General features: G+C 41.2%; 1 protein-coding gene across 4 annotated transcripts in view; it reads right to left on the reverse strand.

Annotated features, from left to right (window-relative positions):
- The window catches only part of TAFA2 (TAFA chemokine like family member 2), a 137,404-nt gene that overhangs the window by 20,608 nt on the left and 93,560 nt on the right, over positions 1 to 23,236 (reverse strand). For all 4 annotated transcript variants that reach the window (XR_014539292.1, XR_014539293.1, XM_083574767.1 and 1 more), the window contains exons 3-4: positions 4,591 to 4,743; positions 3,434 to 3,558 (exon numbers count right to left, since the gene is read on the reverse strand). Coding sequence is in view for 2 of the 4 variants with exons in the window: in XM_083574767.1 (XP_083430893.1) it covers positions 3,434 to 3,558; positions 4,591 to 4,743 (278 nt within the window). In the remaining 2 variants the exon portion in view is untranslated. The remainder of the gene's footprint in view (positions 1 to 3,433; positions 3,559 to 4,590; positions 4,744 to 23,236) is intronic.

Consider the following 23,236-nt stretch of genomic DNA (forward strand, 5'->3'; position numbering starts at 1 on the left):
CTATAGAAACAACTGTCAGCACCTGATGAATACATTAATCTTACCAATTATTATCATCTCTGTAATGGTCTTTTTAAAGATGTATCGGTTCAGAACCATTCTGACAAACAGTGTAGTCTTCAGGTTCCCTTTTGGACACAGGTGCACAGAGCTCTACTTTCATTGTCCAATCTCCTTCAGCTATTGGAGAAAGGCCAGGTATCCCATCAAATCTCCTGGCTCTTTCTGTTGGCTGACTATCAATATCCAAAAGGTTTTAGGATATGTGAGACGGGGCAGAAGAATGATAAGTAACACCCTTTAGCGTGTGAAAAGAGCTTGGCTATTTCCCTCTCTGGGCTACAGTGACTTTTGAAATAATTTGGTAGTATGGTATCTAAAGCTTCTTGTCTGGAAATGTATAACGTATTACGAACTCCATGGTCCTCACAATATATAAGTAGGCATCTTGCATTGGTTCCGTTCATTAAACCCATCTTGTATGGAACTAACCATTAGATGCAGTACGTAGAAATGAACGTACAGATTTAGTCACTGAGCAATGTGTCTCTGTTCCTCCATCTTGGGATTTTCCCACAGAAGAAAAACCATCACTCAGGGTAGAGTACTCACTTACATACAAACATTCTTAGGATGATCCCTGGCATTTTCAGGTAAAGAACCCCATCTTTGACTGTCTTGGAAACCTGCTGTGAATCAGGACAGAAACTACGGGACAACTGATCTAAGAAGTATAAAGGCCTCTCCATGAAACAAATGTATGAAACCTACACATGTATGAAAATGTATGAAACCCACATATAGATTGTCATGTGCATTGATTTAACATGCATATACATGCACCATAAAATAACAGCCTGCATGACATCTCCTCAGCCTATGCTGATATGTTTCCTATTTACAAGAGGGGAAAAACCCACCCCAATTAGTTGAGGAGGCTCAACTAATTGTGATTATGACTTGCTGATTTCCCCCCACTCTAGATTATACACTTATACAGTCTCAATGGTAAAGGGGTATTATGAACATTGTTTCCCAAGACAATGCTACAGCAAAGTGAGAAATCAAGTACTTGCAGTGGTTGGCCTTACTAGATGATTCTGATATGTAAATTCTTCCTTGGCAAGTTGTGCCAAAATTCAAAGTCGACTGAGTTCAATAGAGCGTATTCCCTAGATGTGTGCAGAAGACTGAAGTACTAGAAAACTAGGAAATCCTCCAAGATCTACAAAATAGAACAGTGTGGAATGCTCCCACTCAGTTGTACCCTTCTATACCATACTCAATTCCATTCCTCCTCCAGAGTTTTCCATTCCCTCCTTTCAACTGTCAATCAGCAATCCATGGACACTGCGCATTCTTAGTCCTTACCAGGCTGTTTTGCCTCCTTTCAACTGTCAATCAGCATTCCATGGACACTGCGCGTTCTTAGTCCTTACCAGGCTGTTTTGAGGATCCTCCGATTCACCCAACTTGTGTGTGGGGTTTCCCTACATATATATTTTTTGTACTTTTGCAAACCTTGTGGCCAAGAGCAAATAAGCATTTTGGGGAGTTATCATTGCATTCAGAGAATGAGACCTCCAGGCTGCTCAGCACTTTTGAAACATCTGACATGCTTTCCAAAGTGTGATATTGGTTTGTAAGTGTTGGTGTGGTTTCAGTTTCATATAACAGAGGGGACCATTTACAGTGCATTGTTAAGTTTAACTGTCCTTTATTACCTGGCCTGTGAGTTGTCACTTTTTAAATTGGTAGCACATCCCCATGTCCAAACAGAAGCACTGGAATGATTAACGAGTAAATGCTCTTGTAAACTGCTGTTGGGGAGGTGCTCTAAAGCAGCTGCTTAGAAAGCACAGGAGCCAACTTTTTAGATAGGGGCCAGCCTTAAACTGCAACGTTCTACACAGGACTGGGGTGTTCTTCATTTTTCTTTAACTATCTACTGTACATCTGTTTTCTTGCTTCTCTTGCTCAACCACTGTCTCTGCCTCCAGCTTTTCCTTATCTCTGGCCACTGTCAATGCCATCTTTCTGACTTGCCCCTTCTTCTCCCTCTCATTAAAAAAAAATAGCTAAAAATAAGGACAAAAATAAAATGGGGCTAGTAGACATGATGGAGTGCATCTTATGTTGGCCAAAACTTAATTTTGGGTGCTGCCTGTCGTATGAAAACCAGATACGCAAGATGTATTAGCTGTAGTACAATCTGAGCAATGCTTTCAAATGCCATAGCACAGGAATGTCTTTCGGGGTGGCTGGGGCACCTTTGATCTAGTCCTTTCTATTTCTTTTGATAAGTCCTTCACAGAAGCAGATCTGCATTTAAATCAGTCTAAATGTCCATTGCCTTTGAATAGTGCTATTTTGTCACACAACACCAAAACATCTGTGAAACAAAAGAGACTCTAATTAAAAGGAAGCTATAAGGCACTATTCTTGTACTACAGTGTTGATTCTTTATGCAGATCCCTATTAAATTCTTTCAGATTTGAAGCATGAGATCAGCAAGATCTTAAAATATATTTATGAACTTTAGCTCTTTGGGGACTATGGAACCAAGGACAAACAGGTCCTTTGACTAGAGTTATTCTTATGTTATACATGAACATCTATGGATTATCTTCTTTTTACAAGCCAAAACAGGTTATTCGTATTTGATATATTGCTGACTCTTAGTGCAATTTCTAAATCAGTTGTTCTCGGTTTGAATTAGGATTTCTGAAGATTGTGGGTGAAGTTATTTTAAAAATCTAGAGGATCTATATGTTTTATATGCTATTTATTGCGGAAGAAGTCTTGAATGGATTTGAAATTGATAAATTAACTGAATAGAGACAAAGGAATTTCTATCATAAGCTGTTCTAGCCGTACATACATGAAATGCATGGTTTAGTTTTGGGTTCCTTCTTCCACCTCCCACAATTTAATTTGGACTGACGTGGCAAGGGAGAGGAGCAACAGGAATCTCTTGGAAAAAAATCTGTCTAAAAAAAGTTAGTGATATGCATTAATCCGCGGAAACTGAGCTGATATTAAAACAGAATGCCTTTTAGGATTTGCAGAGTTCTGGGTTTAATTTCAGACAGGTAACATAAGAACTGTAAGAAGCGAGAGCAGGGGTGTTGAAGTTGCCCATCAAAAGTTGACAACTGGACAGCTGACTGAGCAGGTGCACAAGTCTCACCTGGTCTTCCCAAATATGGTGCTCGTATTTAAATTCATCATTACTTCTAAATGCATATATATCAGGCGCAGCCAAAATGGTGCCCACCATAAGCAATAAAAACTACAGCTCCCATCATTCCTGACCCCAAGACATACTGACTTGGACTGAGTTGAAGTCAGGTTACAGATGCATTTTATATGCAGATCTCTGTCCTCTTTACTGGTAATGCAACAGCTGCCAGACAGGTGTCAAGGTACTTACCCTTGTTGTTTTCACTTTATTGCCGGAAGAACAACTCCATCCTTTTCGATCTGGAAGAACTTTGCATTCTTCCCCTTCAAGACATGGCTGCATGTGGCACCACCATTTTTGTTCCACTATTGAAGCTAGAGAAGTAGAAGAAGAAGAAAGGCATGCTTTTTTTAATATATATTGGTGCTATTTTTAACTTATTCCATGGAAATATTGTCAGGGCAATAGTAGCAAAGTCATAAATGTCAACTATGATCTGCATTTTTTTAACAATAAATAAATATCTGCATAACGAAATCAAAATGAAAATTGCATATATGTGAATTTGAACAGCAATCAGAATGACATTAACCAATAAGGGGGCAGAAAACTGACCCGGTATCATGAAATGTTTGACTTATTTTCAACATGTCTCTCTCTGGAACGGCTTAAAAGCCTCTCACATCTATTTAAATGTCTTTCAGGATTCGCATTTCTCCAGTTTCATTGAGCTGCTCTCATGTTAAAAGATTCATTATAATCTCTGCTTTCAGCCTATATTTCTTAACCCTTGAACATTCAGGTCTAATGTGTCTGGAAGAAATATATTCTCAAAAGATGATATAGTTACTGTTTCTGCGATAGCTGACATCGCAGCACCATGAAAACACAAGCTTCTTGCAGAGCATGTGACATGCAGCAGGCAAAGGCACATGGACCATCTAAAAATCTCTCTCCTGAATGTAAAGAAAGCATTTATTTCTTGTGCTGCTCTCATGTTAAAATGACTTCCTTAAAAAAAAGAGAGAGATGGCATCACCCTTTGCCTTGATTTTTCTTCTTTGTGGCGAAAATAATATAAAGGAAATGTGAAACAGCAGCTCATGGAGCAAATACGCTGATGTAGCTTTAGCAGCAGATATTAAAATGAGCGAACTTGATACAACCGTATGGGTGCTCAGAGTTTTACATCAAGTCCCTAGAGGTTTCATTTCACAGCCAGGCTTGGTAATTCACTTTCAAATCTCCAGCTATCGTTCACCTTGGGTATATATATACCTCCAAAGAACTCTCAATATCCTCCTTATCACTATAAATATTGGCAGGATTAAATGAAAGGCAATCGCTTAAAGAACTCGGCAGAGCATGACTCGAGAGGGAAGAACAAACCACAGAATGTGCCGCACCATCAACACAAGAAGGAGCTGCTCGTGTGGTACCTGCTACCTGCCCGGGGAAGCAGGAGCACTTGACTGTCTGCGATCTTTCTTCTATCTTGTTCTTATTACAACATCGGTGGAGAGCCACCACTTCACAAGTTCCAGTTTTAACATGATGAGCTGTGGAAACAAGAGGTTGACAGCAGTGATGACATTCATTTATTTATTTTGCACAATTTCTTTAAAACCAGAAATGCATCAACTTAAGAGGCCGTCTGCACCGTAGGTGTCGTCGGAAAGGTCTTCTGTGCTAAGGGAAGAGCTTATCTTGCTTCCTAGGCTGAGATACCTTATAATTACCTTATTGCTCAGAACACAACAGCTATTTTGGGGCAGGAACATTGTATGTTTGGCCTCGAGTGGCTGGCTGCAGGCAGAGAAGACAATATGATCAGAAGAATAGCGTTCAGAAAATAAGTGTTACCTGCAGAAGAATGCTGGCAGTATGGAGTGCTCCTGCTTAGGGTTTTAGACAGCCAGCCATGCCCTTTTCCAAGCAACTCCATTCCAACCCCCAACCCCCCAAAAGACACTCAGCATTCTGTGTCCATTTGTCAGTCTTCATTCGATTGAGGAGGGGGTAGGGTGTTCCCTTAGGGGAGAGCTTTCCAAACTGTGTGTTACGACACGTTAGTGTGCCCGCAGTGTGTAGGTGTCTCGCGTGAACACTCCTCGCATTCCTCCTAGGGGTGCAAAGGGATTAGTTTAACCTCTGGTTTGCTAGTAAAACTGAATTACTATGTCACGAAATGATGCATGTCCAAAAAGTATGTCACCAACTTGAAAAGTTTGGAAAGTTCTGCCTTAGGGTTTTTCCCCACATTACAGATTTCTTGTACTTTGTAAACTTTGGGGTTCCCCCAGGCATACTGATACCATCTTATTATTGGTGGCCCCGTCTTAGCTGCAAATTTCAGCTCTAATGCAGATGAATGTACTGCAAACATATTTCCTGATAGTGTAAGAACTGGAGTCATTTCAAGAAGTACCACAGAAAACATTTCATTCTGGAAAATGTCGGCACATGTGTTTTTCAAAGGGAGGGGGGGATAAGTGTGTCAGCCTGTAAAGAAACATTTAATTTCTTAAAATATTATTTAAAATATAACCCAGCTTTCCAAATGCATTTTTCTCAAGGCAACTAACAATACACACAAAAAGTATAACGAAAGCATTGTAAAATAACATATAACGGACAACAAAAAGGGTGAGATTAAAAACAGCAGGCCGCAAAAACTAAAAGCTGTAAACCAAAACAGAATAAAGGCAGTGAGAAGTCAACCAAGCAGCCCCAAAGCTTTCTGAAACAGGAAGTTCATCATCATCATCATCATCATCAGGCACAAGGAGCAGTTTGAAAACCAAGGCACAGAAGCAGCGCCAGATGTTCGGCTTCCAAAGAACGTTCTTAAACCGGAACACTCACTTCTGGGTTTGTGACATTTGGGAACCGATTTGTTTGACAACTAAGCTGTTCGACTACCAAGGTACCACTGTAATAAGACAGGCCTCCCTGGGCAGAGTCTAATCACACTACCCAATAAGGCTTTCTGCTGCAGTCCCACCAATCCTGTTACTTTTACATGTTTACCATCTTTCATGTGAAAATTTATCATCTGTGTGTCTGCCTTACTCAACTGACCACGTATTTTGGGAAATGAGGGGGGAGGCAGTGCAAATTCTTCACACGCCAATAAGCTTCTTGCTGGAGAGATGTAAAACCTCTGTTTGCTATCCATCGATTAAAAAAAAAAGTTTTCTCCCAATAACAGTTTTGAAATATTTTGTTGCAGATGATGCTTTGCTAGGCCAAGTATTATTTTGTTCTGTATTAGACTTATGGGATGCACGTTCAATATGATGAACAATGCCGAGAGTGGAAAATCAAACATATTCAGACAGTATCAATATTGTCTCTAGTTCAAGGTGAATGTTAATGACACAGAATACCATGATATACCAATTGAAAGGAATTGGTAGCTTACAGGAAAAAGCTTCCAGTTAGGGATCCAGTATTTCTGAGAAACAAACAAACTAACAGATGCTAACTTCTCTTTTAAACAATATAAGGAAGCAGGACAGCCAGTTTCTTGGGAAGTGTGATGGATGCAGAATATTCAGGATGGAATATCATTATGGAAGGACCTGAAAATAACATTATTTCCTCAAACAGACTGGCAGAGTTTAGTACTTGGCCCCTAAGTGCTTAGAAAGACTTGGGCAGCCTCAGAACTTGAATTTTAAGTCCAGCTAACAACATTTCTAAAATAGAATATACTAACATTTTGTTTCCACAACACGGACTTGACACATAATGTCTTGTCAGTTACATTTTGATTAACATGCTCATGATAAATTAACTTTATTGAGTAATCAAGACCTGAAAATAGAGACACAGCCTGTTTTGTGGAAGACATGGGTTGATGGTGGGATTTATACATTAGATCAGTTAATAGGATCAGATGGAGAATTTTTGCCATTTGCAGTTTTGCAGTTTAGGTACCACTTATCCACTACTGCTGAATGCTAGCGTCTTCAACTAGAGCAGTTTTAGAGTCTATTTTTGGACTGTTAGCTTTGAGTGCCTCAGCATCTCCTGTGCTGCTGGAGGAAATAAATGTATATTTGCAGAAAACTAAACCCATTAATAGCTGTTTATAAATGTTTATTGGAATGCTGTAAATTGAATGTTCAGGAACTTAGAGGTGAATGGAAACAGAGAGTTAGAGTGTTCCATTAATCTCCACCAATGGAAAGTTCCTTTAGCATCCATATGCAGCGTTTCTTTAAATTTAAAAATGAGATTGACCCAACAAAAGCGGATGTTTAGAGTATACTATACTTCATGGCACCTCAACAAGAAGGTATTGTTTGATTCACAAAGATGTTGGCAATGTAATGTTGAAAATGCCTATTCCAGAACATATGAAGAGCCTGCTGGATCAGGCCAATGACCCATCTAGTCCAGCATCCTGTTCTCTCACACACCCCAGCCAAAGCAGGCACATGTCTGATAGTAATTCCCTACTGTCAAAAGCACCCCTAACAGCAGCCTTAAGGTGCCCCAGATACACATGCACACACACCCTTGCATGGATGTCCATGCACTCTTAAACTATATACCTGTGGTGCGGACAAACAGATGGACAACCTATGTGGATCCTGAGAGCCCTTATGTGTCAGGATGCTGTCAGCGGCTTCTGGCTGGTTGCCCAGGAAAGTATAAAGACAAGCGAAGGTTTCTTACTGTCCTTTTTTTAATTCAGTGTTTATAGAGAGAGACTATAGAACCCAGCCTCTTGGGTAATGGCATTGTCCTGAGTGAATTCCACCCCCCTTCTTTCCCACTTCCTCATTCGTCATTCTCATCATCTCCTCTATGGGTGCTGCTACATGCCCTCTGTCTTTGAGCTCTGTGCTCTCCTACTTTCCTACTTTCAAGGCTGGCCAGGTTTGGGGGGGGGGTCTGGAAAGCTTTCCAATGACGCCGTGACTGTCAGCTGTCGCCTCGCTTCCTCCTCCTCTTCTATTATTTCTATTCTATTCTATTATTTCTATTTCTATTATTTCCATTATTTCCCAACTTTTCCCCTCATTTGCCTATGAGCTGTGACCTCCTGCAAACCACTGTTGTAAATCTATACTGTCTTTCTCTTGCTCCTCCCTGAAAGGGTCAGGTTGTGGAGGCAGTCTCCACCATTCCTCCTCTGCCCAGTTCCTGACATTATGGTGGCAAAAAGATTTATATTGCAAGGCTGCAAGGATAAACATCCACCACCCATTACTCAGTGGTCAGATGAACTCACTGCCCTTTCTTCATTTGAACAGACTGATTATAATTATCACTTTTGTCTAGACACCAATTTGGACTATTCATCTAAAACAGGGTGGATGGAATACAGTGGTACCTCGGGTTAAGTACTTAATTAGTTCCGGAGGTCCGTACTTAACCTGAAACTGTTCTTAACCTGAAGCACCACTTTAGCTAATGGGGCCTCCTGCTGCCGCTGCGCTGCCGGAGCCCGATTTCTGTTCTTATCCTGAAGCAAAGTTCTTAACCTGAAGCACTATTTCTGGCTTAGTGGAGTGTGTAACCTGAAGTGCATGTAACCTGAAGCGTATGTAACCCGAGGTACCACTGTATTCTTCTTGATAATGTCAGCCTGCCATTGATTGTTGTTTAAATGATAACGATGGTGGTGGTGATGATGATGACGACAATGACAAGTTTTTCTTCTCCCGCACCACTCTGCCCCATTACACTTGCTAATAAAAAGCTGAAGGACAACCCCCATACGCAACATGGGCTTTCAAATGGACTTTGGTAGTCATGAACTGAGCTGCGGATGGATGGAGTGCTTTGGAGCTTTCAATGGATTGGCATTTGCCACAAAAAGGCAACCCTGTTGTATAAGCTGTGTGGTTAATAATTATCACAAAAACTGTGCTGCAGAAAACTCGGGCAAATGGTAACTCTTATTCTTCTGGAAGGCAGAATTACAATAAGGTAGAGTGAAACTTAACTCTTGAGACTGGAAGGAATAGTCATGGATATGGGCCTTCATATTTCAGTTACTAACAAGCAGGTATCCTTAATCTCAGCCTTGTTTTACACGTAGATCATGCAGTGCTTTCTATTGCTGTGGCTGGTCATTAATTTATCACTTTTAGAAAACTGTGTGATGACCACAAGTTGCTGGCTTTTGGGGAGAGGCTGTGAATCAGAGAAAGATTGATAGCTCAATAGACAGAACATGATTGGTAGAGCAAAGGTTCTATCTTCAGTCCCCCACATCTCCACTTAAAAGGATTATAGGCTGTGGGGCTGGAAACACCTCTATCTCAGCCTTACAGAGCGACTGCCTGTCAAAGTACTGGAGTAGACAGACTAACAGTACAGTGGTACCTCGGGTTACAGACGCTTCAGGTTACAGACTCCGCTAACCCAGAAATAGTACCTCGGGTTAAGAACTTTGCTTCAGGATGAGAACAGAAATCGTGCAGCAGCAGTGGGAGGCCCCTTTAGCTAAAGTGGAGTTTCAGGTTAAGAACGGACCTCCAGAAAGAATTAAGTTCTTAACCCGAGGTACCACTGTATAAGGAAACTTCATGTATTCATAGGCACAAATAGAAACAAAAGCAGCCATCAAGTTGGATGCTCATTCATGTGCACTAACTCACAATACTGGAAATTTATGTTGTCAAACAATAAATCTCAGCAAACAGGACAGTAAAGAATTAGCAGAAATGGTCCCTTTCTTCTCTTATAGTACAATTCTGTACTCAGACGCTTATTCCCTGGTAAGCATGTAAACCTTAGTGAGCTTTGGCCCTACTTCCCCTTCTCTCTGAAATTCTTATTTACATTCTGGGTTGTCTCACTGATTCTTAAGACTTCGTTTGCTTCCACACAATTCTATTTAATAGTTTTTACACAGCACAACTGGCTCCCTAGAGATGCCACATTCCACCTTCTAAGCAGAAATCAAGCACCACCTATATGCACCAACGGGCACCTGAAATGCAAGCTATTTAATATATTTAGTTTGTTGTAAAACACTTTGAAAACAAATTAGTGCTGAAACAAAAACTTTAAAGGCTGCAGATTTCTCATTCTTTAGCCATTAGTGAGAATGAATGGGACATCTTTAGGTTTTCATGCCAACGTAATCAAATTAAACAGAATGGTCAATTAAATTTATGAATGCATTTCAAAGGATGATGGTGCGGAAGTGCATTTCAATAGATTAGATTAGATCCGTGAATAATCTAAACAACAGATTAGACCAGTGAATAACCAGATTTCCCAATAAAGTGCAAAATAGAAATGTAACTTTCATTCGATTTTTAATGAAGAAAACAACAACTTTCCATATAAGAAATGCCTACATTTCAATGCAATAAAATTCATAGAAGTTCAAAAGTTTGCTTAATTTGATACTACATTAAGGGGAAATTAGGGAAGAGGGGCAATACAACTCACAAACAAAAAAAATTGTATACTCTAAATGTCCTGGACTTCAAAAGATAAACTGATAGGATGAAAATAAACCTATTAAGTCACTAATGCACAGGCCACTATCTTATGTGTGGACCCAACAGCATCTTGCACAAACCAGAAAGCATTTCAACTCACTCAAGAAAGTGAAGGGGTTCTGTGACTTTTGCCTATTTCACCTTTCTGCTTCAAACTCCTTGTCATATCCTTTTCTGTTCTGGAAAGTTCACAAACAGAACTGGGGGAGGCACATCAGGTTAAGCGGGAAGCTAAGAAAGCCCCGTTCCAGGAATCCATCTCTTCTCATGGAAGTTAGGAACCATGCCTTCATGGAAAATATGGGCCTATTAGATATATTTCTCTCCACCCTGCACTCCATATAATTCCCTATTATTAATTTAGCTCAAACCACAACCCAAGTTCTGCAACTCTTCTCATTGTTTTTTTCCAGAACAATCATTAGCTGACAATAATTAAATAATGATTCGTATTAGTCATCCAAAGTACCGTATTTTTCGCCCTATAGGACGCACTTTTTCCCCTCCAAAAATGAAGGGGAAATCTGTGTGCGTCCTATGGGGCGAATACAGGCTTTCGCTGAAGCTTGGAGAGCGAGAGGGGTCGGTGCGCACCGACCCCTCTCGCTCTCCAGGCTTCAGGAAGCTATCAGCAAGCCTGGGGAGCCCGCGGGAGTTCCCGCAGGGCTCCCCACGCTGCGGATAGCAGCCTCCCGCCGGTGCGTGGGGCGCTCTGAAGCAGAGCGCCCCTTGCGCCGGGCAGACATCTGCAGCGTGGGGAGCCCTGCGGGAGTTCCCGCGGGGCTCCCCACGCTGCAGATAGCAGCCTGCCGCCCGGCGCGCCCTGAAGCAGAGTGCCCCTCGCGCCGGGCAGACATCGGCCAGCCCCACAAGCTCGGGGGACAGCTGGGAGGCGCAGCACCGCCATACCGCTGTTCCCCGACCTGGTTTTGGGGGGAAAATAAAGGGGAAAAAATTTCCTTTATTTCTCCCCAAAAAAACTAGGTGCGTCCTATGGGACGAAAAATACGGTATCTAAAATCCCACACAGAGAAGTAATGAAACCACTTAGAAGCCATTTTGGCATGGAAGGGGTATATAAAATAAAATGATGATGTTGTTGATGATGATGGTGATATATTGAGTTCTATGAATTTTGGAGAACCCATACACAATTGTTAATAATGATATCCGCACAGGCTTAAGGTTACACTATGATGACAGTAATTTCCACATTGATTAATGATAAGGCAGGTGTCCGTCTCTATCTGCCTTAATATGGCTTCCCATCAGTTCACTATTACACACACTTTAAAATAAAAATGCCGACATTTTATGGACTGTACAATAATAATAAATAAACTAGTGTGACTAGAATGTTTTTTCAACTCACAGCCTGAATCAGCATGTTATTATTTCGTAACCAGATTGTGGCAGGTTGGTTTTTCCCCAAAACACAGTGCATGTTTGCTTAGTTCATACTGATTGACATGGAAAGCAAATGTAGGCTATCTTTCCTCTACACTTCAGCAATCTCGATATGTCACTTCTGTCTCAATGTGTCACTCCAAAAAGCAAGACCATGCAGTTTTTTATAGCCTTGCTGCATAATCTTTAAATGTTTGCGGTTGTTCTAGTCACTCACCATGGTTCTGGTGGACTACAAAATCCAGTGGGCATAGATACTCCAGATAAAAAATTAAAATAAGTTGGTAAATGTAAAAAAAAAAGTCAAATACATGTATTTCTTTTACAATACAATATATGCTGCTGCTGCTGCTGCTGCCTCTCTCTCTCTCTCTCTCTCGTAAGCCACTCTGGGAATTTCATTGATCACTGAAGATTGAGGCTTACATTTTAGGAACAAATATATTCTGGGCTTATCCACACTTCATCTAAGCATGGGTCCAAGGTTTTTCTTTCATCCTGCCACTTTCCATGGGAATGGGCTACTACCCATTCTCTTTAAAGCAAAGTACCAACCAATTACCCTGGATTCTAGAACTAGTGCATTGGCTTCTATGTGTTATGGGCATGTTACAAGCAGGGGGGGTCAGCCAAAATTTGTGCTTGCCATTGACTTTGCACCTGGGAAGGAGCAGGGTCCTGCTTAGCTTTGGAGGCAATTGCAGGGACAAGATGCCATTCTCATCCTTTCACTCCTCTCACATCCAGATTTAAGCTAATGGATAATGGGATCATCCATGAGCAAATTCTGAAGTTCCGTCAAAATGACTGAGTGCACTTCATCATTTTGTTCTTCAAAGCTCACCATAAAATGTGGTTTGTTGTGCTCCTTCTTCTGAAGCTTTCTTACCATTTCTGGTGTGATTGTGGCTATTGTTGCCTTGCCAGCTTCAAGACTTGGTTGTACTGGCAAAACTGCACTTAATGTATGCAGAGCTGTGCCCCCATCTAAGAACAAAACTGAACATTTAAAAAGTGGATTTGGAATATATTTGGGGCAGGGGGAGCAATCAATGCTAGTTGAGGAATGGGAACGAAGCCTTAGAGCTGATGGATCTTGTACAGAAGCCACTTCAAATAGTCTCTAGCATTCCAGGCCTTTGTGCCTACCCCATTATGCATGAAAAATAGATGTAAAATGTGAGCAGTCTACCATATGGATTTCTACGACTGAGTGGAGAAAATCCAACAACACAGCAAGCAGCTTCTAGGGGTCACTTCAAATGGTACAGTAAATCTTCATGTGATAACTCTGATTCACGCAGCAAGATGTTGTGCAATGCTTCCATGGAACAGCCACCTCCATAAGTATATTTCACATATAAAGACAGCTTCCATTTCTCATAGATAAGATGATAGATAGATGATGATATAGATAGATAGATAGATGATAGATAGATACAGTGGTACCTCGGGTTAAGTACTTAATTTGTTCCGGAGGTCAGTTCTTAACCTGAAACTGTTCTTAACCTGAAGCACCACTTTAGCTAATGGGGCCTCCTGTTGCCGCCGTGCCGCCAGAGCACGATTTCTGTTCTCATCCTGAAGCAAAGTTCTTAACCAGAGGTAATATTTCTGGGTTAGCGGAGTGTGTAGCCTGAAGCGTATGTAACCTGAAGCGTATGTAACCTGAGGTACCACTGTAGATAGATATAGATAGATGATAGATAGATGATAGATAGATAGATAGATAGATGATAGATAGATGATAGATGATAGATAGATAGATAGATGATTGATAGATAGATGATAGATAGATAGATGATAGATAGATAGATAGATAGATAGATAGATAGATAGATGATAGATAGATTGATAGATAGATATACAAGATTCAGCACATTTTAAAATAAATTTATTAACTGTGGGAAATTACTTTCATTTTGTTAATTGCATGGCAGAAAAGGCAATTTACAGATTAAAAGAAAAGCTATTATCATAAATTGTTTTGCATAGATGCTTTTCAAAGCTTCACCAACGTTTTTTGTCATTCTAGTAGCATTGAGGGAAGAAAAGACAGTGGTCACCATCTTCTCTTCATCCCAATATCACTAAAATAATGCTACATTATGATCAGAGGCATCGTGCAGGGATATGGCAGTCCGCAAGGCTTATAGCTCCATCACTGCTTCTGATACTAGAGCAACTAACTTTAAAAAGTGAAGGGGGGAAAGCCACAGCCACCACAAAAGCCCCATTCTCCCAACTATAACTATTTGAAGCATTTACCTTCCTCCACCCTCACCTCAAAAGCCTGAAAATGCCACCCCACTTTTGCAGCTTGCAAACAGGGCTGCATAAGTAGGAAGGCATTTTTGGCTAAGTGCTGCAACAATAAATAGGCAACAATACCACATAATGGGAGAACATGGGGGATTGCTTTTGTGCTATATGAATTATCACATTGCTGTTGTTTAGTCGTGTCCGACTCTTCGTGACCCCATGGACCAGAGCACGCCAGGCACTTCTATCTTCCACTGCCTCCCGTAGTTTAGTCAAACTCATGCTGGTAGCTTCAAGAACACTGTCCAACCATCTCATCCTCTGTCGTCTCCTTCTCCTTGCTCCCTCCATCTTTCCCAACATCAGGGTCTTTTCCAGGGAGCCTTCTCTTCTCATGAGGTGGCCAAAGTATTGGAGTCTCAGCTTCAGGATCTGTCCTTCCAGTGAGCACTCAGGGCTGATTTCCTTAAGAATGGATAGGTTTGATCTTCTTGCACTCCATGGGACTCTCAAGAGTCTCCTCCAGCACCATAATTCAAAAGCATCAATTCTTCGGTGCTCAGCCTTCTTTATGGTCCAGCTCTCACTTCCATACATCACTACTGGGAAAACCATAGCTTTAACTATATGGACCTTTGTTGGCAAGGTGATGTCTCTGCTTTGCTCCAACAGGGTTAGAAGTGTGGCAATGGGAAGATTTAGCAAATATGCATATTTCTAACTGCAAGCACCCAACGCCTCTACAAATACCGCCTGGTATATTCATGGAAAGCAGTTCTAGAAGCCCCAAAATGGGTCTTGATATGTGTTAAACTCGAAGATGTTGAGGCACCATAATTCAAAAGCATCAATTCTTCGGTGCTCAGCCTTCTTTATGGTCCAGCTCTCACTTCCATACATCACTACTGGGAAAACCATAGCTTTAACTATATGGACCTTTGTTGGCAAGGTGATGTCTCTGCTTTGCTCCAACAGGGTTAGAAGTGTGGCAATGGGAAGATTTAGCAAATATGCATATTTCTAACTGCAAGCACCCAACGCCTCTACAAATACCGCCTGGTATATTCATGGAAAGCAGTTCTAGAAGCCCCAAAATGGGTCTTGATATGTGTTAAACTCGAAGATGTTGAGGCTGGAAGAGCTGCCTCTGCAACACAATTAGCCTACTTAGTCCAGGTGGCTGGAGGATGGCAAAGAGAGTTCTTATGACAACACACTGCAGAAAAAAGTGCCTTTTCAACCTTTAGAAGAAGAAAAACAACCAGCTAATGAATAGTTTGCCATGGTGATGTTGCCAAACCTGCTGCACAGTGCCAGGAATAAATCTCATTCATCATCTTCGCTGCCAACCACCAGTTACTGCCATCTGCACACAAAGACTTTTGCCCCCTTGGCAAAAAATCAAGGATAACTGTATTGTAATTGCATTCTCAGGAAGAAAGCTCCCTAACGGTCAACAGAAAAGATTGAGATATCCAACGTGCACCAAAGATATGCAGAACTTGACTTTGTGGTCGGTTATCTCAGTTAACTGGTAAGGAGGGAAATGCGCTGGATTAATAGAAATAGCTGGCTCAGATTCATCTGGGCACCCAAACTTTAGGAAAAAAATCAATCAACCAGACGGAGCACTTCATGTAGAATTTTTGGACCAGCAGCATTTTCAGCCATCTGACTTTATCCATTTTGGCTTAGCAAAGATAATTTCATTCACACACTCTTTCAGTATTGGTCAGTAAATGTTGCTGGCAGAATCCTGTCACTTCTCCTTTTAAGGGTTACGGCTCCCTTTCATGGTGGAGGTTACAAATCATAATTTGCTGGGCAGTATAAATAATGTGAGCTCTGGGGATTCAAAAATAGCACCAACGTTTATAGCAAATGTGGAAGTCTCTTCCAAAACACATTTGTCAAAATACTTAATTTTCAAATCTCCTTTAGTATGAATATCTTAATTTTTTGCCTCACCTAGAAACCTTAAAATGAATTTGTTTCACTTATGAATTTCGACTAATAGTCTCAAAGGCAACATAAAATTATAAAACAACCAACCTACATACCTGAGAAAATGAGAACATTACATTAAAATAATAATAATCACAAATAAAACAAGGACAAGCAGCAGCAATAATCAGTAGTCCATAAATACTAAAACAAACAAACAAAAAGGTACTGTATTAGAAGAGAATAATTTGACAGCTTTGGTGAGTAATAAAGGTATCACTGCAATGAAAATAATACAGGTACCTCACAAATCTGCCAAAGAAAGGTGCTCCAAAGATGGGGCATCATTTTGCGAGAAGAAACATACACTCACACATTTAAAATCAACAGAATTCATGTGGCGCTGACTTCCCAAACCTAGTGAATTGTAGGCCAAAACATCGGAAGGGCAGTGTCAGGGACTGGACAGAGGAGGAATGATGGAGACTGCCTCCCTCTCCTGAACCTACCAGAGAAGAGGAAGACGGTATAGATTTATAGCAGTGGTTTGCGGAAGGTCGTCACGGCTCAGAGGTAGATGGGGGGCAAAGTTGGGAAATGATGGGAAAGGAGGAGGGGGAACCGGAGCAGCTGGCTGACACATTATCACTAGAAAGCATTCCAGACCTCCTTTCTCCCAGAACCTGGCAAGCATTAAAAGTAGGAGAGCAGAGGGCTCGGAAGCAAATGGCCCTAAGTGGCCACCGTAAGGTGGGTGCTGCTGCTGACGATTGAGGAGAGAAGGGGTGTAGATTACTTGGAGCAACGCCAATGCTCCAAGAGGCTGCATTTCTAAGCCTCTCTCTGTGAATATTGAATAAAAGACGTCGTTAAGAGCTTTCCCTGCCAGCTTTCCTGGCAACCTAACATGGGGGGGGAGATTGGATTCCCTGATGCCTAATAGGCAGTAGGTTGGGGGAGGCTGGTACAGGGTGTGGGGTAGGAGCTCATAATTCAGTGGTAGAACATCTCTGCTTTCCATGAAAAAGATCCCAAGTTTAATCCCAGACATCTCCAGGTAGGGTTGGCAGAAACTGTGCAGAGCCACAGCCAGTCAGTGTGACATTTGTGAGTTAGGTGGACCAATAGTCTGATTACGTTTCAAATGAAATGGAAATGGTGAAAGAGTTGCAAATCTCACCCTGAGACATAAAAGTAATGCTTACCACATACAATGTTCATTGTTTTCTCTCTCTCTTTTGATGGGCCATGTGCCCATCAAAGTCTGAGCTCAGCAAGAAGAAGCCACCTTCAGGTTTGAAGGAGTGTTGACAATAAACTGGCAGAAATAGTTTGTATTTTCTTTAATACTCCAGCAGACAGGCTGTGGCTTTATGGGATAAACCACATTATTTTATTGGCAGTATGGATCATATGTTTTATGTGTTGTTGTTTTCAATTGCCTAAATGTAAACAGCAAATATCATCGAATACAAATACAACGGATATGTATCATTCTGGATCATTGCTCAGCTTTGTATTACAAAAAACTAATATCTACACTGAACTGAGGCACATTTCAAGTAAAAACATGAGAGACAAGCCTATTGGAAATTATAAATGCTTGATGCAGTCCTCATATGGAGGACTGTACCACTTCAGTTTACATGGTAATTTTTAAGCATTAAGCAGGAACACTTTCTAACATCAGCCTGTGTCAAAATTCAGTTAACACAGTCCTTGCATGAACAATATAACACCACAATTAAATTTGTTGGAATCATCCGCGGGAGTGTATAGGCCAAACAGAGAATCACATCAGATTAACATCAGGCACTAAACCATCATGAACATGTTGCATATGCTCATATTAATCACTCTTTCAATATTGATCAGAAAATTAAATTTAAAGCGAAATATAACACTTCTCTTCCATGTTTACAACCAAGTCCTGTCCAGAGGCTATTAGAGTGAACTAGGCTTCGATGGGCTCCCTGTCATAGGAACATAATGGCAACAGCTCAGTAGCAAATGATAGTGCAGATAAGCTGAATTTAATCTGGACGAAGACTTCCTCAAAGTTCTAGAGACATGTGAGCATGAAGCCCACTTCCTGCATGTGTGCATCCACTTCAAAAAAACAAAAAAAATTAGTGAAAGGAATGATGAGCCATTAGACTTAAGTAGAAAGAAATATTCTTTCCCTCCGCTAGCTGTTCCTTCTAAAGGAGTGCAATCTGATCCAGAACAGGTTGCCACAGAAAACACCTATCAACAGTGCCTCCATTTTGTTTATTGGCCCTTATTGGCCCTTTGCTGCCTCCAGGCACTGATCCAATACTTGCAGACACACTTGATTGAGATGAAATGTAACATTTCAAATGACTGAGATGAAATGTAACATTTCCATGTTCCTTATTGCTCTTTTCATTTTTGCTTTGTTTAAATATTTTTTGTAGGATGCACACCGAGTAATAGCTACTGGGATCCAAGAAATTTAATTATTAGTAAATAAACTCCATTCGCCTCTTACTTGTGGTTTCAGATCGAGTTTACGTTGATCTGTTACATGTGTACAACTGCATGATTTGTCTGGTCATCTCTTTCACTCCTGTAATCTTTAAAAGTATGGATGCCCTCTTCTGGCCCATACCATTTCACTTAAAGTAGCTGCAACTGCATTTTTGGAAATGGTGTAAAGCAAGTGTGGTCAGGGCTCATCCATTCTTTACCGCCGAAATGGAACACAAGTCAATCTGCAGAAAATCCAATTGACATTTGTTCTGATTCAGTGGTAAACAGCACATTTTCCTGCGGGAAACGGTGAGACAAAAGACCTCTCAGACCTGTGATTGGAAAGCACAGGAAAAATATTAGTGTTTATAAGCCCTCAATTAAACTAGAATGACCCTCCCTCTCCATATTTAAATACACCTCCCACAACGTATAAACAACCCCCTTTAAAGATACTGTGCTCATTTTTAATATTTTACTTTTCGGCTGTTTCTGCATAATTTCAAACATTTCAGAAGACTTGCCTAACTCAACGGAGTTTTGAAAAAGCTTCGTAGGCTATCCTACACCTCAGCTTGCTCACTGGGGGGAAAAGTCTTAATTTTTAAAGTTCAACTTCATTCAGCAGGCCTCGGGCAAAGCTGTTTGATGAGCATAGTCAGGGGAATAGCTCTACTCAGACCTTCGGGGGGGGAAAGGGGGCTAACAAGACACACCGCTAGTCTTGTGAAATCCTCTCTTTTAAAGCGATCTCCCTTGGTATCACCTTCCCTCCGTATTATCGATCCCATATAAATACTGAGTCTCTTAAGTCATAGGCCTGATGAATCAATAGCATACCTAAATAAAGTCAAAGAACTAAAGTGGCCTGAGCAGGGAGACAGGTAATTTTGTGTGTGTGTGTGTGTGTGTGTGTGTGTGTGTGTGTGTACACACACACACACACACACACACACACACACACACACACACACACTGTATATGCTTGCAGAAGGCACCAAACAACCTCCTGCTATCATGGGTTTTGTTTGTGGATAGGTTCTATCCTAACTCCAAGAGCTCTATTTTAAAAGGTTCCCAAAACTCTACTGAAAACATGGAACTTCTTTCTAACATGAAATACAGTTATATCCTGATGTGTAACAACTTGCCACACTGCGACAGAACTAGTACCTCGTACTATGATGGAAGCTGTGTTCCTTAAAGCACTTAGATCTTCCATACAATACAGGATATAGACTTGTCCTCCTCAGCTGATGTCCCCAAAGTTTGAAATTAGCTGCTTTGGATAACAAACTTGCCCAGCTTGTAAATGCTCTGATATATTATGAATGGCGCTGTCAGGTGCTGTTGCGGTTGCTCGAGAGTAACCAGGCAAGACTCCCACAGGCTTTATTTTGGTGCAAACTATTTACAGTGAAGAGCGTCATGAGTTCATGTCTGGCTCAATCGCTAGCAGAATCCGGGAGTGGTCTGTTTTTGTACCTCCCGCAACATAAAAGTCTCGTCACCCCCAGCCTTTTCTGCCCCTCCCTGCGCCTCAGACTACTGCACAGGATGGGTGTTGGCAGGCGTGTGCTCCCCGCCTCTCTGGCTTGCTTAGGCTCGGTGTTAAGGCTCTTCCTAGCATCCTCTGGTCCTTGCACCTCTTCTCCACTGGAGGTGGGGCTTTCCTCCTCGCCGGAAGAGGAACTGCTTCACAAGATTTTCGGAAGCTCCCTGTAACACAACTGCCCTTCTATCTCTCCCCTTTGAGCCGCTGGCAGTTCCCTGACAGGTGCTTTCTCCAAAGGTTCTTCCCAGGCTCAGAATGTAAAATGAGATGCTGTGAAATTCTGTCCATGTGCAGCCGGCGCTCAACAGTCCAGGCATGAACAGCAGGTGCTTTGTATGCATATGTGCAAATGGTTTTAATGCAGTGCTTTACTGAAACGCAAGGCTGTCGTGATGGCTGTGTTCACTGTTGCAAGAGGTATGCCTCTGAATACCAGTTGCTGGGAATCACAGTGTTGATCTCGGGTCTTCTAAACTAGATAGGTCTTTGCTCTGATCCAGCAGGGAAGGCTCTTCATATTTTCCTACTTGCATGATAGGTAGAGGGTACAGAGAAGTGCATACAAGCAAGCAAGCAGGTTGGTGGAGCTATTATGCAGTACAGAAATGCTGGTTTGCTGGAGAAGGGGCAGGGATCTCTATCCTTTCTTTGTTATCCCCCAGCCAGCTAGCTACCTACCTAGCTAGCCAACTAGACAGCTAGCAAGTTATTTTGCATCTTAGGAAAGTTGAGGGACCTTATATACAATTACTTATTTACTAGGTTAAACCTCCTCCTCTTGCCGATTCCCATAAACTACATGATCAGTACATCCAACCAAGGCAGCTTTTTGTTTGGTACCTTTTCGGGCAGCTCTCTTGATAATTATACTTTCCAATGATTTATTAGTTATTTATATGCTGCTTAATTTCCAATACGGCTTTTCAGTGGTTATTGTTTCCCAGAGATACACACACACACACACACACACACACACACACACACACATTTCTTGCTCCCAGGTGGGTTAGTCTGGGGAGTGGTGAATTTCAATTTCTAAGCAGTGTCCACCATGGCTTGTATTAGGAACAACCATTTCTACATCCTCAATCAGGAAGATGCATGCAGCACCATCAGTTCACATAACATTATTAGCCAGAAAAGAATTCTTAGAAAACAAATGAGGGTTTTTGTTTTCCCCCTGAATGAAAAAGCTCCTTATTGTGGAACTAATTCAGACTGACACAAATGGGAGCTTACCCAACACTGGTTCTCCTTCCATCTTCAAAATCTCATCTCTCTCAGTTCCCAGCTCTCTGCATGTCATCATGCATGACACAACTTTATTGAAAGAAGGCGTTAACAAAGATATTTCTGATGGGCACATTTAAAAATGTGTAGCCTCAGGCTCTTAAATTTTGGGTGATTTTTTAAAATCTGATTATCCTAGGGCAAGCTTGCAGGTCCCTCTCAAGTTTGGTGAATTCTCTCTGTTAAGTAAGCACCTATTTTGCTTATCCACACAGGTATCCTTCTCTTTAACAAACAGTACAAATTCACAAATGTCCAGTGGGAAGGAGAAATCTATTTCATAAGGTGAGATTAAAAGGTAATAGAAAATATTCTGACAGCAGAGATAACATACACAGATAAATTAGCTGAATCTAGCAAGGAACTAGTAAACATGGCTGTGAATAAGCACAGGTACGCACACCCCTTTTTGGGGCTGGTGCCCAATTTGAACTGTGAATTGATGGATCCATTTTTGATCAAACCAAGAGAGACAGTGTTGCTAAACCAAGAAAGGCAGTGTCAATAAACTCTAGCTCGGCAGCTTTCGCCTCTGGCTGTTAAAACATCCTTTGCTTAAGTATATAGGCCAGAAACGGAAAACCCTGAAAGAATTAAATGCCATGTGGTCCAACAGTCTTTGTGCCATTCTGCCATTTTTATAATATTCAATTATTATCCAGTGCTGAAGCTGACCTATTTCATGCCTCTCTTGGCCCAGAAAAAGCAAACAGAATACACAGCAAAAGGGCAAGAGTGTGAGAGGTAGAAATGAAAAACTTTGTACGGTTTCTTCTGCTTCAGATATTCAAAGGAAGCAGCAAGAAGGAAAGCGCAAGACATCTGTACTTTCTTCTTCCATTTCTAGGTCTCATGCAAGGAAAGAGATGTACATGCACACTGTGGGAGATACATATTCTGTCAATGTGGGGTAGGTAGAATATGCATTTCTTCACACAGGGCAAGACCCAAAAGGTCATATGGGGTATAAGATTAGCTGTAATACTATAACACTAATGACACAAGCTTCAACTTTGTTTCCTCTGCATCACAGCCTTGAAGTAATTTAAAAGTAGGCCTGCTGTAACCTTCAACTGTGAAGCAATGCTTTTTAAAAAAAAAAAGTCTGTAGTCACTCATATAGCTGTGCTGAGACAATACTTCAGCGCTTTGGGAAATGCTGCTGATAGTCAGGAGCAGATTTATGGTTATTTTTTATCTCTCCCATTTGCCACCAGTCAAGCTACCCTTAAGTGTGTATTTCCTTGAAAGCCATACATAGGACCAGAAAACATACTGGCTGACCTAAATGTCAATACTGTATACTTATTAGACTGAAGTTATAAGCCAGAAGGGAGCCAATGCTTGAATTCTGAGGTAAAAATTTGTTGGTTTTAGTGACATTCATGATCTTTAGAAAGATTAATGTCCTGCAACTATTATGTTTGCCTTTAGAAACATAATTTGGCTCTGAGAATGCATAATCATTATTGTCGCGATCATCATAACAGTTGTTTGTTATTTGAGCTAATTATTATATTGTTACTCAACAATCAAACAGGCCATTCACATCTGCTGAGTCTGTGGTCCTGGTTACTTCTCTAAAGTAAGCCTGATAGCCACCAACAGTGATGTCTTGCCTATGGT

Source organism: Podarcis filfolensis (assembly GCF_964270895.1).
Source record: "Podarcis filfolensis genome assembly, chromosome: 10".
NCBI classification, from domain to species: domain Eukaryota; kingdom Metazoa; phylum Chordata; class Lepidosauria; order Squamata; family Lacertidae; genus Podarcis; species Podarcis filfolensis.